This window comes from Diadema antillarum, unplaced genomic scaffold (assembly GCF_040938485.1).
Source record: "Diadema antillarum isolate AM-2024a unplaced genomic scaffold, OU_Dant_1.0 scf00000133, whole genome shotgun sequence".
Lineage (NCBI taxonomy): Eukaryota > Metazoa > Echinodermata > Echinoidea > Diadematoida > Diadematidae > Diadema > Diadema antillarum.
The window spans coordinates 545,909-560,752 of NW_027271022.1; the positions used below are offsets into that span (position 1 = coordinate 545,909).

The 14,844-nt window shown below is 39.3% G+C and overlaps 2 protein-coding genes across 2 annotated transcripts; one reads left to right on the forward strand and one right to left on the reverse strand.

Moving 5' to 3' along the window:
• The first annotated feature begins 1,471 nt into the window (after positions 1 to 1,471).
• LOC139720788 (uncharacterized) lies at positions 1,472 to 2,377 on the forward strand. Its single transcript, XM_071632128.1, has one exon. The coding sequence runs from the start codon at positions 1,472 to 1,474 to the stop codon at positions 2,375 to 2,377; it is 906 nt and encodes a 301-aa protein (XP_071488229.1).
• Positions 2,378 to 6,945: 4,568 nt separating this feature from the next.
• LOC139720789 (uncharacterized) lies at positions 6,946 to 14,148 on the reverse strand. Its single transcript, XM_071632129.1, has 6 exons — positions 13,852 to 14,148; positions 12,161 to 12,400; positions 11,584 to 11,799; positions 10,047 to 10,265; positions 9,286 to 9,385; positions 6,946 to 8,881 (listed from the first exon to the last, which is right to left on the reverse strand). Exons 1-6 carry the CDS (start codon positions 13,982 to 13,984, stop codon positions 6,946 to 6,948), a joined length of 2,844 nt encoding a protein of 947 aa, XP_071488230.1. The 5' UTR covers positions 13,985 to 14,148.
• Between the last annotated feature and the right edge of the window lie 696 nt (positions 14,149 to 14,844).

Here is a 14,844-nt window from a genome sequence, read left to right on the forward strand (position 1 = left end):
TGTGCTTGTAGGGTCCATACAAACAGTAAGTATTTGCGGATGATAAGGAGGGTCAAGAGTGTACCTACCATAAAACTTTGTGCATTTTAATACTGCCTCTATTTTTCTTGACTGCCCGTGATCGCGATGAGCTGATGCAATATACGCGAACTATAAATGACCCTGATCCCTGCAATGGAAGAAGCTGTCACTACCAAAAATCATGTCAGCGCTGCCATCAGTGAATATTATGCAGCCGTCGTCGCGACTTCGGAAATCGGGTTCCTCTTTGGGAATTTCTCTTTCTTCTGTGTCAGCCCTATTTGAATAGTGCATTGTACTTGTTCCTTATCTTCCCTTGAGAAAAACAAGGAAACAACATGGGGAAAAGCAAAACAAAAATAATGAAACGGGCATGAGGGTAAGCCCGCCTCTTTGGAAAAGGGCACCTGGCAGATGGAGGGTCAGGGAGTTGTGAATGCGTCTGAAGTCATTCATTTTGCGGTCCTGATGAGGAATACTATTTCAACTCGTGAGATGAGTCCAACTTAGTTAAACCAGTAACTGTTGATAAACAGTCTGAAATAAGAAATACGTCGTAGAATCGACGGCACTTTGATTTCAGGTATGATTCTTTCATTGGCTTTTATATCGTATACTCGCCCCAACAGCAGGGTTGGACAGTGCCTTCTGTATTCAGTTTCACGAAAAATTAAATGAGTCAAACGTTTCCAAATTATGTTGGAGTATCTATAAGTGCTTCGGTCGATGAAGTTCGAATAATCATGTGTTGCTTGAAGTTCAAATTGTGTAAAAAGTGTTTCGAAGATGGCTCCATTAGATGGCTCCTTCAAATTTACAAACAGGAGACCCAAGTGAAGATTGTGGTCGTATGATGTATCTAAATAAATGCTGGAGTGAAGAAAGGCAAAAGTTTGCTCGAGTGCCTTCAACATTAATTATTTTTTGTGTTATGTGACAGAAATGAGTTTTGACATGTTTCAAGGGGATAGCACCGTGTAGAAACTTGTCACGTTCATCACCGTCTTCCGGAAACGCGAAGCAAATGCTTTAATGAAACGTGGCAATTATCAATACAGCTGTAGATAACCATTTGACTGACGAGAATCAAGAATTGTCGTTGCTAGATCTCTGTCTTCGGCAGCGCTCTAAAGTTGAAACTTTCATGCTCATGCTCATATTAGAGTTAGTGATGGCATTATGATAACGAGCGTGACCGTTCTTTGGTGAAAGGCACTGCAGTGCCTGATGACAAACCGCTGAGAGTTGTATTGATTCTCTAACACACTCCCTTCGTTACTTTGAGCAAGATAGGCCTTTTGTCATTATTGATATTCTTTTTTTTTTACGCGTGTATTTTCCTCATAACCGCAAGACTGTGATTACTTTGTAATAAAGGTTCTTTATTTGCGTGACTGTGCATTCCAGGTGGGTAAATATCTCTCAGGAAGCTCCTACAAAGTTCCCAAAGATGTCGGATAACGCAGAGATGACAATGGAAGAAGCTCTTTGGTTCATTAGTGACGTCTTGGATGTGACGTCACCGGAGAGTAGGCTCAGAGCCGATCGTCCAACTTTTCTCCAGGACCTCATAGACGCCTGGAAGCAACACATACCTTTCCAGTCGGTCAGCGCGATCGCTGTGCCTCAGCACCAGCGGCACCTGCCTTCCTTTGAAGAGATAAAGAAAGACGTCTTCGCCAAAATAGGCGGACTCTGCTACGTCCATAATGTCTTCTTCTATGTTTTCATGCAAACCTTGGGATACAACGTGACCCTTGTTACATGTGACATCAGCTTCGCAGATAGCCACGTCATCATTATGGCGCATGATCTCACTTCTGAGGGCAGTATGCACATGGTGGACGTCGGCAGCGGCTATCCGACGTTCACAGCCGTTCCGTGTGATTTTGAGCGCGAGTCTCCCGAGTACCACGATTCATTTCTCCGCTACAGGTTCGTCCGCGATGGGGACCTTATCATCCGCCAGCATCACGCCGACACCGACCCGAGGGCAGCCCTATGGCCGGACCGTGTCAAGGACGGCTGGTATTCTTTCATTTACATCCACTACAAAGAGCCAAAGAAAATATCCTACTTCGACGCCGTCATGACGCGGATTTACACCACCGTGCTGCCGTCACCTCCCTACCTGTCAAGCCCCCGCTGCATGACATGGCCCAATCGCCGCCTAGTCTGCATCAAGGACGCCACCCTTCTGCAAGAGATCGAAAAGGGGCATGTTCAAAAGTCGTATTTCCGGTCTCCAGATGAAATCCTGACAGCATTTGCGAAACATTTTCCAGACTTTCCCGCCGATATGGTCAAGGCCACATGGGCCGATGAACACGTTAAATGTGACTTTAACAAAGAATAATAAGCAGCTCAGGTAGACAATTCAAAATAATAAAAATGATATGTACATGTATTATAGGAGATGAACATTCCTGCTCATTCCAATACCTGTAACCTTGGCCAGTATTTGACGAAAGTCCCAAGTCCAGTGACATTTTATATGTTTTTTTTTTATTTGTTTTATGTGAGCCCGTTCCATCTAAAATAATTGATCATCTTGATACAGCATGGGTAGTTATCGTGGTCAACAGATAGGTATCAACCAATCAACTGGCCACATTTTAGTAATCCATGTTGTAATTGCAACTTTTATCTGTAGTTTATTATAGTTGTAAAACTTCTGGTCTGCAATGCGTATTAACCACTCGTCAAAACGTCTTCATAATACTGATGGAAGCTTGTCATGTTGTCGTTGCGTTTGAACTCCAGTAATTCCCCTATGTTAGGTGCGACGCAACATGCGTATGTATGATTTAGAATATAATATGTGACGAACTGATGTGTCTAAGCGCTTAGTGGTTATACGTAATTTGAGCTGTCATGTCTAAATTTTTGTTGGGCTATAACTCTCGCTTTTGAGAGAGGGGCAACTCTGTGTCGTCTGGTGTTATAGTCCTATTACAAGTCAATAATTATTGTAAAGCGTTGCATGTAGTTCTAGGTATAGGTTGTTAAAGGGTGTGTACAGTTCTGGTTGAGGTGAGGATTTAGCTTTTAACGTTTTGCGAGATATTCAGAAACCACTCTATGAGATGTCAGAGAGCATGCAATTCTAATGGGTATCAAAACTTTATTTGATGAAAATCGGTTTTAAAATGGCCGAGATATCCAAAAACAAGGTGAAACAAAGACATCCTAATGAAAGGCGTGGCCTGTCGCCTTTGATTATTATCACTTTTTTTTTTGATATCTCTGCCATTTGAAAACAAATTTCCATCAAACAAATGTTGAATCCTTCTTAAAATTACATGCCCTTTCATATTTCATTAAAGGTTTCTCATTATATCACTTATGAATGTTCAAAACATGGATCCCCACCTAAACCAGTACTGTACAGTCCCTTTAATACATTGTGTCTAACAGTGTTCCTCAAAATATCTTACCTTTCATGATGAGCTCGCATTCGGTGCTGTGGCTATACTAGTACACGTTATATGCTGTTACCAAGTCCGTCCACTGTTCATCCGATAAAAAATAGATATGTAGTCCTATTGTTATTCGCTAAAAATGTACCCTTCGCTGTCGAGCATGTCAGTGAGGCCCAGCAGTATTTGATAGGGTACTATGATATCATCAAACTTGTAGGCCTAAGAGAGTCAAAGACACAGAGACTTTCACCAAATTCGCTCTTTTTCATTATTTTGTTGATAGTTGTGCCGTGATAAATGGTTAATTGATGGTATACCTTGGCCGTGGATTGGCCACCCCCGGTATCAGTGGTTATTATCCGGGATGTTGTATAAAACAAATCGTGAATTTATACAGTAGAACTTCTATAAATGTGCAATGCTAACAAGATTTCGCATTCGATTATTAAAATCAAGATTCTCAGTTCAACTCGGCCTCGTGTTGTGAAGAGAGCGTCTCATCTCTCCACTCTCGCTAAATATTGTACCATTATCCTTGGAACAGTCACTCTTTGTGTACTGTCAGCGAACGGCCCAGGAAAAAAACTATACCCAATCGGCAGTCTTTACAGGGGTATTAAAGCGAATGTAGCATGCGACACAAATAAAGCAAGTGCGCTGGAAAAAGGTTCAAGGCAGTCGCGTGCAGTGTATAGGATGAATTGAAATAATCTTCAGTATTCACCTAGGCTATGAACCACCTTGAGATTGGCAAGTGGCTGTATTTTAGACTGCACTGTAAAACTCAAAGCAATAATGCAAGTGTAATCATTAGGGTATACTGTGATGAGAATGATATCAATGTGAAATTTTTTGTGAAACGTGAAATACAACCACAGTGTGATGTAATGGCTGTCCCATAAAAGCTTCCTTTACGTAATAGATCTTAAGATCTGTTTCATGTCGATTTGTCTTGTTTGTTCTGAGTTTCATGAAGTTGTGGAACGCAAACTTTGAAATGCTTATGAGGTTGCACTGAGAATTAGAGGCTATCTACATATTTGTTTATACGTATATAATATGTATATATATATATATATACGTATATATATATAATATGTATATATATATATATATATATATATATATACGTATATATATATATTAATACATAGATATATACGTACAGAAATATAAATGATATGCGTGTGTGTTTTAATATACAGTATACATTACAAACCACTATCAATAATAGAAAGAGGACAAGTGAAACATGCCATTTAGCCCAAAGCGTATTAATTTTTATTTACAATGTGATTTTTGCTTGCGATATGTCAAAGTCATGCTAGTTTTACGATCTCGGAAATATAAAGGAGTTTCTCTCTTTTACTGTTAGAAACAGAAAGATGTGAAGTTGTGAAAACCTACTGAGAAGAGTAACAATACTTGTATTAGCTCACCACACATATTTTGTTCAATCTTTATCGAAACATTAACACACCCCCCCCCCCCCCCCCCTCCCCCGAACAAGATCTGAACCTCTTATGTTTTTGATCTCGGAGCAAATTCATAAATTGCACTGTTTAACTGAATTCGCGTAAGATTTACCTGGATGAAAATGCGTTATTTTTCAACATGCAAAGGAGCAGCAACGCATGCAATGAAGATGACAATCATTATTATCATTATTGTTATTATTTGTTTTTATTATTATCATTATTATTATTGTTATCATTATTATTTTGTTCCACCATGGGCAAGGTTGTATCACAAGGAAATCAAGATTGGCAAATCACGGAAGGTGATTTGGAAAGAAAATCATATTGGACGAGAAGTAAACGGCAACTTGAAAACTTCTAATGTAAGAAGGGGAGTAGAGATGCGGGGGGAGGGGAGACGAAGATTCTATAGAGAGAAAAAAAACACTGTGCACAATGGGAAGATCCTAAAATTTAAGATTGCTTGTTTGTTAATAATCTCGTTGCAACTCGTTATATTCAACATTGAATGAATATTATACCCCCCCCCCCCAAAAAAAAAAAAACAATATCAAAAGAAAATCAGACAAAGTGTAGTTATACATGAAATATTCTATAATTACAGCATGGGATTATCTATATTTATCCAGATAGCAAAAAGCAAGTTGCATGCTCACAATATGTCATTGTGGCCCCATGCTAAAGGTGGTAAATTGTATTGTTAGTATAGTAGTAATCATATCAGTCTGTGTTTCAGGTCTGTAGAGCAAAGAATGTGTAGCTCTTGTATATAAAAATAAGCTGTGAGACAAACTTTTCAATCTCTTCTTTATACCACAATACTTATTTACTGTCTCTTAATTCTACTCCCGTTTTTACACTCGTGATATTTGTTTACCAGTATACAGTTATTGGATGAACACATCATATTTCACAAAACCAGAAAGAAATAATCAGAATTCTACATGATAAATGTTATAATGACTGACGATAACAACAAAGGAGATAAAGATGTTGGAAACGATAAGACTAGAAAAAATGACCGATAACGGCATACGAATTACAAGAAGTCCAGCGCAACTTTTACTTCAGAGACGGTAAAGCGTTTCGCTTTTTTTTATCATTTGATTTTCAGGTCTCCTCTCCCCGCCCCTTATCTCAATCTCTCTCTCTCTCTCTCTCTCTCTTCTCACATGTCTGCCCAAGATTACTGGTTTATCCATTCAGCAATGGTCTCAAGGAAGCATATTGAAAGTCATCTTTCCAGCTCTTTACATGCTCACGTATATGCACGTACGGTACAAAATGATTATAATTATATATATATATATATATATATATATATATATATATTCATATATATATATATATATATATATATTCATATATATATATATATTCATATATATATATATATATATATATATGTATATATATTTACATTAAAGCTCCTGGGTACATAATTTCGTTTCTTTTTCTGCTTTTCAACAAGGTTATCTTTGTTTCATGTCACTAGAATTAGATAATTTTATTGAATCAGCTGTGTACTCAAAGAGACATTAATTTTGTGAATCATCTACAGTATAAATAGTGTAAGTGCTTATTATAGTCATTTTTTTTCTGTTTTACGTGTAGGCCCCTATACATTATCGTCCCTATGTATAATGATGAAGTATGTTATTCAGTCTCTTAGGAATGTACTTCAATACTGATTAGATTACATGTACCACGTGTTCACGTCATGCCTTTTAACGCAAATGCGAATTTACATCATCATGCATTGGGCCAATGTCCGTGAGCATGTGCATTATACTTTATTTGATTAATATTCTGTCATCGGGTTTTATGGTGTGTATTATTGAGCATGGTGAATGTGTAGTGTGTGTGCGGAGAGGATGTATACCTATAATACATTTAATTCTGAAACCAATTCTTGAAGAAGCCTCAAGTCTGCCCCTCTCGATCAGTTGTATAACTACAGTGTACAATACGGAAGGAAAATGTTAATTTTTGACAGGGTTAGGGCTTTAGGCCTACTAGATATTTCATCCTTTCGCATCAATATTTGCGTAGAGTTCAGCAAGTGTATTTTTGGCGTCATTTTGGCCGCCTAAGGTGCCTTGGTGTCCGTCATTGAGACCGTTTCCCTTTGGAGCTCCAGCAGTCTGCTTACTCACTTCGGCGTAAAGTTCCTCGCCTCTAAAAGATGACACAGAACTAGCCTCAATTGATAAGTTTCCTTCCTTCTTATCCACATTTGCATACAGTTCATCAAGTGCAGTTTCGGCCGCATTTTCGTTTTCTGAGGTGCCTTGTTGCCCGTCACCGAAACCATTTCCTTGTGAATGTCGATCTCTCTGTTTACTCACTTTGGCATACAGTTCCTCGCCTCCAAAAGATGACATAGAACTAGCCCCAATTGACAAATTTCCTTGTCCCTTATCAACCTTTGCATAGAGTTCATCAAGTGCAGTTCCGACGCCATTTTCGATATCTGAAGTGCCTTGTTGCCCGTCAATAAAACCGTTCCCTTTTGAAGGTAGATCTCTCTGACTCACTTCGGCATATAGTTCCTCGCCTCTAAATGGTGACACAGAACCAGCCTCATTAGATAACTTTTCTTCTCTCTTATCCACCTTCGCATAGAGTTCAGTAAGTGCAATTTCAGCGCCATTTTCGTTTTCTGAAGTGCCTTGCTGTCCGTCAATGAAACCATTTCCCTTTGAAGGTAGATCTCTCTGCTTACTCACTTCAGCATACAGTTCTTCGCCCATATATGTTGGAACAGAACCAGCCTCATTTGACAACTTTCCTCCTCTCTTGTCCACCTTCGCATAGAGTTCAGCAAGTGTAGTCTCAACGCCATTTTCGTTTTCTGAGGTGCCTTTATGTCCGTCAGTGGAATTGTTTCTAGTAAAACTTCCACCTCCCTGTTTATGCACTTTGGCATACATTTCCTCGCCCCTACGTGCTGTGACAGAAGAAGTCGTTGTCATTTCGTCTTCACTCTCACAGCCCTTGCCATCGCAGTTATAATCTTGTCGTGGAGAGTTTGGGAAAGAATTCAACAGGCTGTAGTCATCCGAATCGAATGCAGAAAGAAACTGTGGTGCCTGGCAGATAGTGATGTCATCGGGATTACCTGAGTCCACTTCATCGTAGAGGACTTCATCGGGGATTGAATGGTGATGAGCCGTGCTGAAAGGGAAGCTCGTGGTGTTTACTGTCGAATCTTCCACTAAAGTGTAGTCAGACGTCGGTTGGTACTTGGTTGGTTTGCGCTCGTCGTCCGTTGGGATCGCCTCATCGATGCTGACGTATTCACTATTGTCATAAGAGTCATTCCATTCCAGAGTTCCTCCAGATTGTCCATTCAATGAGGAATTCATTGGCCTTTCCTCCTCTGTGGGGTAAGTTTTCATCACACAGCTGGCGGACTCTGCGCGTTTGCTCATGCAATTGCTTGCAGGCCCCTTTGCAGATTCCAGCGAGTTGTACTCTGTTTCGTCAAACAGACGGACTTGCCTCGTCGCAGTCCCTCGACAAGATGTGACACTGCCGATACCCGTGGAATCAAGTTTATCGTATTCACATTCCTCAACTCCACTCTGTGGCTTTCGAGGCAATGTTGCCATCAGGCACTGACCACCAAATGATTGCTCACTTGCCAACATAAGATGTGCAGTGGACGAGCCGTGATACCTGCTCAGTTCTGAAGAAACGGCTCCACCCGAGATTCGCTGCATCTCGGCAACATTTCTGCGTACCTCGTCAGCATCTTGGTAAATATGATCTTGATCAAATGAAGAGTCTTCTTCTCGTGCAGGCATGGGGTATTCTCCAGGTCTAATGGTATGGCTGACTGGAGGCATCATGGTATAAAGTGAGAACGTAGTGTTAGCAGCATGATTAACAGGACCTGTAGGTTGGATGCCAGTCATGTCACCATCGATCTGAGTAGGATCGTGCGAGCGTTTGTATCTGTAATGAGTTGACATCAAGACACATGATACTATAAAACTGAAAAACCAGTGACTATGAAATGCTCCGTTTATAAGCTCTCCCAAGGCTATCGAGAAAAAAAAACAATTTTGATCGTTAAATGTTCTTTTCTTTTCCCTTGGGGAAGGAGATGGATGACATTAGTGGCTAATTAATTAGGAACAAAGATCGCAGAGTTCATTCTTGACCGCAGAGCAATGACCAAGTGAGAAGCTAACCCTCTCGAGAACAACAGGTTGTTTTATCAGAAAACAAGAAATAACATAGATAATTATGTAATTGCTTCAAATATTTTCAGAAATTGCAATGTCATGGTCTCCATCCTGTTTGGAAATTTTTCGTGAAAGTTATAATTTTTAACCAGAACAAACTGAAAGGCTTACTTTTTTCTTTGATGACACCAAGCCGCAATGATGAGCAGAAGCAGCGTGATGAAAGCCACAGACGAAGCTATCAGCCAAATCAGCAGGACAGGAAAATTACCTGAAGAGAAGAAGAAATATCACGATTCAGCGGCCTATATTAGTGAAGCCTACAACCACGCTATGAAACGAACATTTGCTACTCCATCTAGTCAGATAGTCCCACACTCCCCCTTTTTTGTGCCTGAAAGTGAAAAAATATAAAGATCCTCAAGGATGTGAATCTGGTTTTTTTTTTCTCTTTGTGCAAAAATACATTATGTCGATGTGGTACAAGCATCACGCAAAATATTCTTGCCGGTGCAATTCGTAAAAATAATTATGATCCCACACACCACTGAAATGTATTTTCCGATGTTTGTTGTATAAGTACAGGAGATGAGCTTTAGTTACAGAATTGATATAACTGTATAGACGTCTATTCTTAGAACGTTTGATTCCCTTGATTGTAGCAACAACACAATTTGCCACTTCATTGGTCCGAGGAAGAGGACTGTCGGACGCGTGTTTGCTCTCTCGAAGTTAACTCCTTCCGTATGGGACTTTGAAGTCCCCATTTAGCTTTAACCAGAACCCCCGATGTTCTCATCGGAAATCGATTTTAGCCTCCAAGATCAAGATAAAGCCACTTTATTTTGCAATTGCACATTACTGCATAATGGTAATATGGGGAGTTCCTTTGGTGCTGTACACTAATCCGTGATGTCAGATTGGGTATTTACTTTTGCTTTCTTGACACGATGGGATAGATGCGTTCCAAAATGGTGGCTGTGGTGTCGAATGACCATTGTTAGCTGACGCCATACAGGACAGCGTTGCATTACCATTGAGAACGTAACCTTCATCACAGTCTAGTGTTACCATGGATCCAAGCTGGGTGGTGTTTGAATCCCATTTTCCGTGCGACACAATACCAGGATGCTCACATTCCACCTCGTTACCTGGAAAGGCGACAGGGGACACACACACACGCACAAATATATATATATATATATATATATATATATATATATATATATATTATCACTTTTATCACCAGGAGTGCATTAAGATATTCATAAACCTATAACGACCCTCTATTTCCAAAATTCCAATCTATGCATGAATCACTACAATAGATACTGTATATGTGACCGTGCACCTCAAAACGAACATAAAGTCGCACACACTGATTTTGCGCGAGGACTGAAAATAAGTGAAATGGGTCAACCTAGCCGAACTTGACTTTTTCATATTTTCTGAAAGAACGGGTCTTCTTTTACATTATGCTAAAATTTGGTATCATAAAACGGGCAGGAAAGTGTGTTTTTTAGCAGTTTATCTCGAACATTTGGTAGAATAGTGTGATTAGGTGTTTCTTTAGAATCGCTTTTTCATTTCTTAAAAACTTTGTCCACACTCCTCACTTTCAACTCTAATAACTTTTGAAAGAATAGTGCTACTGCTTTGAAAGTTGGCATTAATCATGGACAGAATGTGTTAATGAGGCATATTTAATTTTAGTTTAATCTGATAATCCCTTCATTGTTGTTACTCCGGTGGTTTACTTCCTGTTTTTTGTCCCATTCATCGCACAGCCAGCACGGTTTGGTAAAGATTAAAGCGCTTGAATAGACACTGTACTTCAGAGCCTCTTTTCTCAGTTCACACTTTCCCTAAGTTTGTGCTTTCTTTCCAATATTTAGATAGGTTAGGAGAGTCCATTTGATTTGAGTTATACATCATTTTAAAGCTTAAAGTCTGCTCTTTCAGAATATGGTTTTAACTAAAAATTCATGTCTGGCGACTTTTTGTTTGTTTTGAGGTGCAGGGTCACATATTTGCAATGGATGTGTGTCGATATCTCTTATCTTGTTTGTGTCACTTTGCGTAAAGAAGATGCACTTACGCCTCACTAAACATGCTGGAGACAGTAATTCACGGTTAGCACTCCATTACTGGTTACATTCAAAGTCCACAGTTTATATTAACCTCTTGATCTTTCGTAACTAAAGAATTGACTCTCATTCTTGAATTCCCTTGTTCACTTTATCTTCACTGCCTTGTCATTCAGATGAGAATTAAAACCCGTCGGTATTGTGAGTGCTCCTTTAAAGCAGTCAGCGCTCACTCGTTAGTGGCTTTGTTAAATATTCACATTTGACGTTGAACAATTACCTAACGATGAATGTTACTACCACGTGTATGGCAAGTGCGGAGATTGTCGAGTCAAAGAAGGCGTAAATGATGAAGGCCTAGAATTGAGCATTAAGTTTTTACCTTCAATTTCTTGGCAAGATGGGATCGATGCGTTCCAAACTAGTAAGTATGACGACAGACTATCGTTGGATGACGCCACACATTGCAACGTTGCACTTCCATTGAGGACGAAACCTTCATCACAAGTCAGCGTTATCGTGGATCTAAGCAGCGTGTTGTTTGAATCCCATTTTCCGTGCGAACCGTTACCAGGGTGATCACATTTCGGCTCCTTACCTGCGGAGATGATAGAACATTGATTATAGGAAGCACTTTGGGCAAACAAAAACTGGCGTAAACATCTCGTGCCAATTACAGTATGCAGGGACGGATCCAGAAATTCCGTAGAAGGCACAGGCGCATTTACATTATTAAAGGAGAGGGGGCGCACGTGTCCCCCACTTTTTTCTTTTTATTTCTTTTGTTTTAACCAAAAAAAAAATAAATAAAGAGGGGGCACGCGCCCGGTGTGCCCCCTCTGGATCCGCCACTGGTATGACTTATTGGTTAAAGTGACAGTTGCAGATCATGGCAAATGATTAGTTTGCTGTCACGGTATTCGTCTTTCATGGTTTAATTAAAAGAAGTAAACACGTACCATGAGACTCGGTTTCCACAGGCTGGCAAGTTGGAACTGATGCATTCCAGGTTGGTAGGTTGCTGTCCCTGGATGTCACACATAGCAATGTGGCACTGCCATTGATGACGTAACCATCATCGCAAATGAGAGTTACTGAAGATTCTAGTGACGTCACCATGGCCACGGTCGAGTTCCACTCTCCGTTAGACACGTTACCAGGATGATTGCAAAACATCCTTGGCGCTGAAATTGTCGAACCTGACATGGAAAGGGAGTAATGCATCATTTACAGTTGCATTATTTGCCTTCTCTGAGTCTTGTCATATATTACAAAAGTTTTCATTTTGCTTTGTTTTGTTTTGTTTCTTACATTCCCCCACTTAATTTTTTGCTCTAGATTGTCATCAGCAACACATAAATCCATGTACCTATAACCAGGGCCTTCGACTTTACGTAGCTTGTCTTTATTGAGCCCTATTATCATAATACCTTTTCCCTACTTTGCCAGATCATAGTCATGAATACTTCTAAATTAATCATAACGCGTTATTTCATGTTGGAATGTTTCACCTAATTTGTATTTTGTAACTTGTGTATTATTTGTTATAATCCTTATTTTTGTACATCATTATCTGGAGGAATATGAAAAAAAAAATGAAATTGAAACTGAATTTGGCATCTAGAAGAATTGTGTCAATCAATAACTTTGAATTTGAAGAAGACTTCCAAAATATTCAAAGCATTGTTCCGTCTTCAATTCTTATTTTCGTTTGTATAATAAGATTGCATGTGAATCCTCCTAATCTAAAGGAAGAAGGCTATGCAAAATATGCATTTGACATCCTCCATTTTCATGAGAGAGACAAGATGAAGTAACATAACAAATTTAGCCGGGTAATCTTGAGAGCTGAAAGTTTCACCACTGGTAAGATAAAACCTTTCCGCTACATCGCTGATTTTCATTTGTCTTTTTCCATTGTCTGTTTTCTGTTTGTGTTGGCATGGTGCTCGATTTGATCTCTTATTGAAAGACAATGCAAATGTGAGAGAGGCAGCGTGACTTCCTGGTTTTGATTTGATAAATTACGTCACTACAGAAGTGGCCTGCAACGATGACAACACTTCTTCGTTGATTCTATGTTAATGACGAAGCTTCACATTTCTTTTTCTAATGTCTGCAACTTCAATGGCTTTAAAGGGAAATCTCCCCAAAATAACGTGCGGATTCTGGGAATTAAGAAAGATTAGGCAAACACTCGGAAAAAAAATGTTTGAGGAAAGTGGCACTAACCGTTTATGGTGTTTTTATTCCATGTGCAGCCCTCTCTCTACAATATGTTAACGTCACAATAGTGGCTTTATGATAAAGGTATAAAGCTTATGTAAAAGAGCTGAGTGCTCATTTCGTAACTTGTTACTTACTTATGGTGAGACAACTGTCATTTTTCATGAATCCTATAAGCGCGAGTTTAGAATTTAAATTTAAATCTAAAATTGAAAGTCGACAAAGCATTTGATGCTCCTTCGACTTCTTAGGAAATAATTATAATTGTATCTTTGTTCGGCGAAATTCGCCAATTAAAAATAAATCATAAAAGACCCTTTTCTTCACCGTCTATATGAACTAAGGAACTGCATCTGACAGTCACAAGCATAGGAAAATGAGAAGAACAATTTGCACAAAGATGCTCTTAAAATTGAGGTCTTACTCTCGACCGCTTCGCAAGATGGTATCGACGAGTTCCAAACTGGGAAGTAAGTCGACCGTCCAGGTCGTCCAACACACTGTAATGTAGCGTTACCATTGATGACGTAACCGTCATCGCATGTGAGAGTTGCCATGGAACCAAACCATGTGACGCTGGAATTCCATTGTCCGTGTTGGACAATGTCAAGTTGGTCGCAAAATCCATAGGAAACTACAAATCAAGGCAATAATTATGAGCAATGTTTGTATCATTATTCCCTTGCATCATGTCCTAAAAATTGTTCTCCACTCAAATTTTCACTACATTCACTTATTCCTTTTGGCAGGAAATCAGTAACAAAATAAGAAATATTGCAGTATGTAGTGCAATTTCCGTGTAACAATGACACTTTCCAGGGACTAAAATGCTGCACTAGCTTTATCGAAAAGTAAAATCACTTTGGTAATACAATGTACATGCATTTTTGTAAAAAATGAATAAATAAAATAGAAGGTGAGTTGTGAAGTGGTGATATGCACAACTCTGTCAATATGTTTGCATTACGTGAAAACAAATGCTACGACTTTTACTTTTGTGTACAACTTCGACGGAATTTCTATCACTGTCTGTAATCCCCCCGCCCATTCGATATCATTACAGTCAATCTGAAAGTTGTGGTAAGAAGCACCTTACGTAAGAATAGAACCTTATAATTTTACTTTGTGAGATTAATTCCAGTGCCTTTCTGTACCTCACTTATGGTGAATGGAGTCAGCTCTTAATTTTTTAGTATCTCTCAAGTCAATCATAGATTGCTGTCATGTCACTTATAGAACTACCAATCCGACACGACCGTCGTGTATACAGCAAATATTAACAATTTTTGACTGGGATATTCTTGAACATCACTCACCATCAAATGCATTATATACACCGGATCTGACATTCAGTTCGGCCATAGTTGGACATGATGACCATTCGTGAATGTAACGGTAACCCAGAGGGGAAGAAATA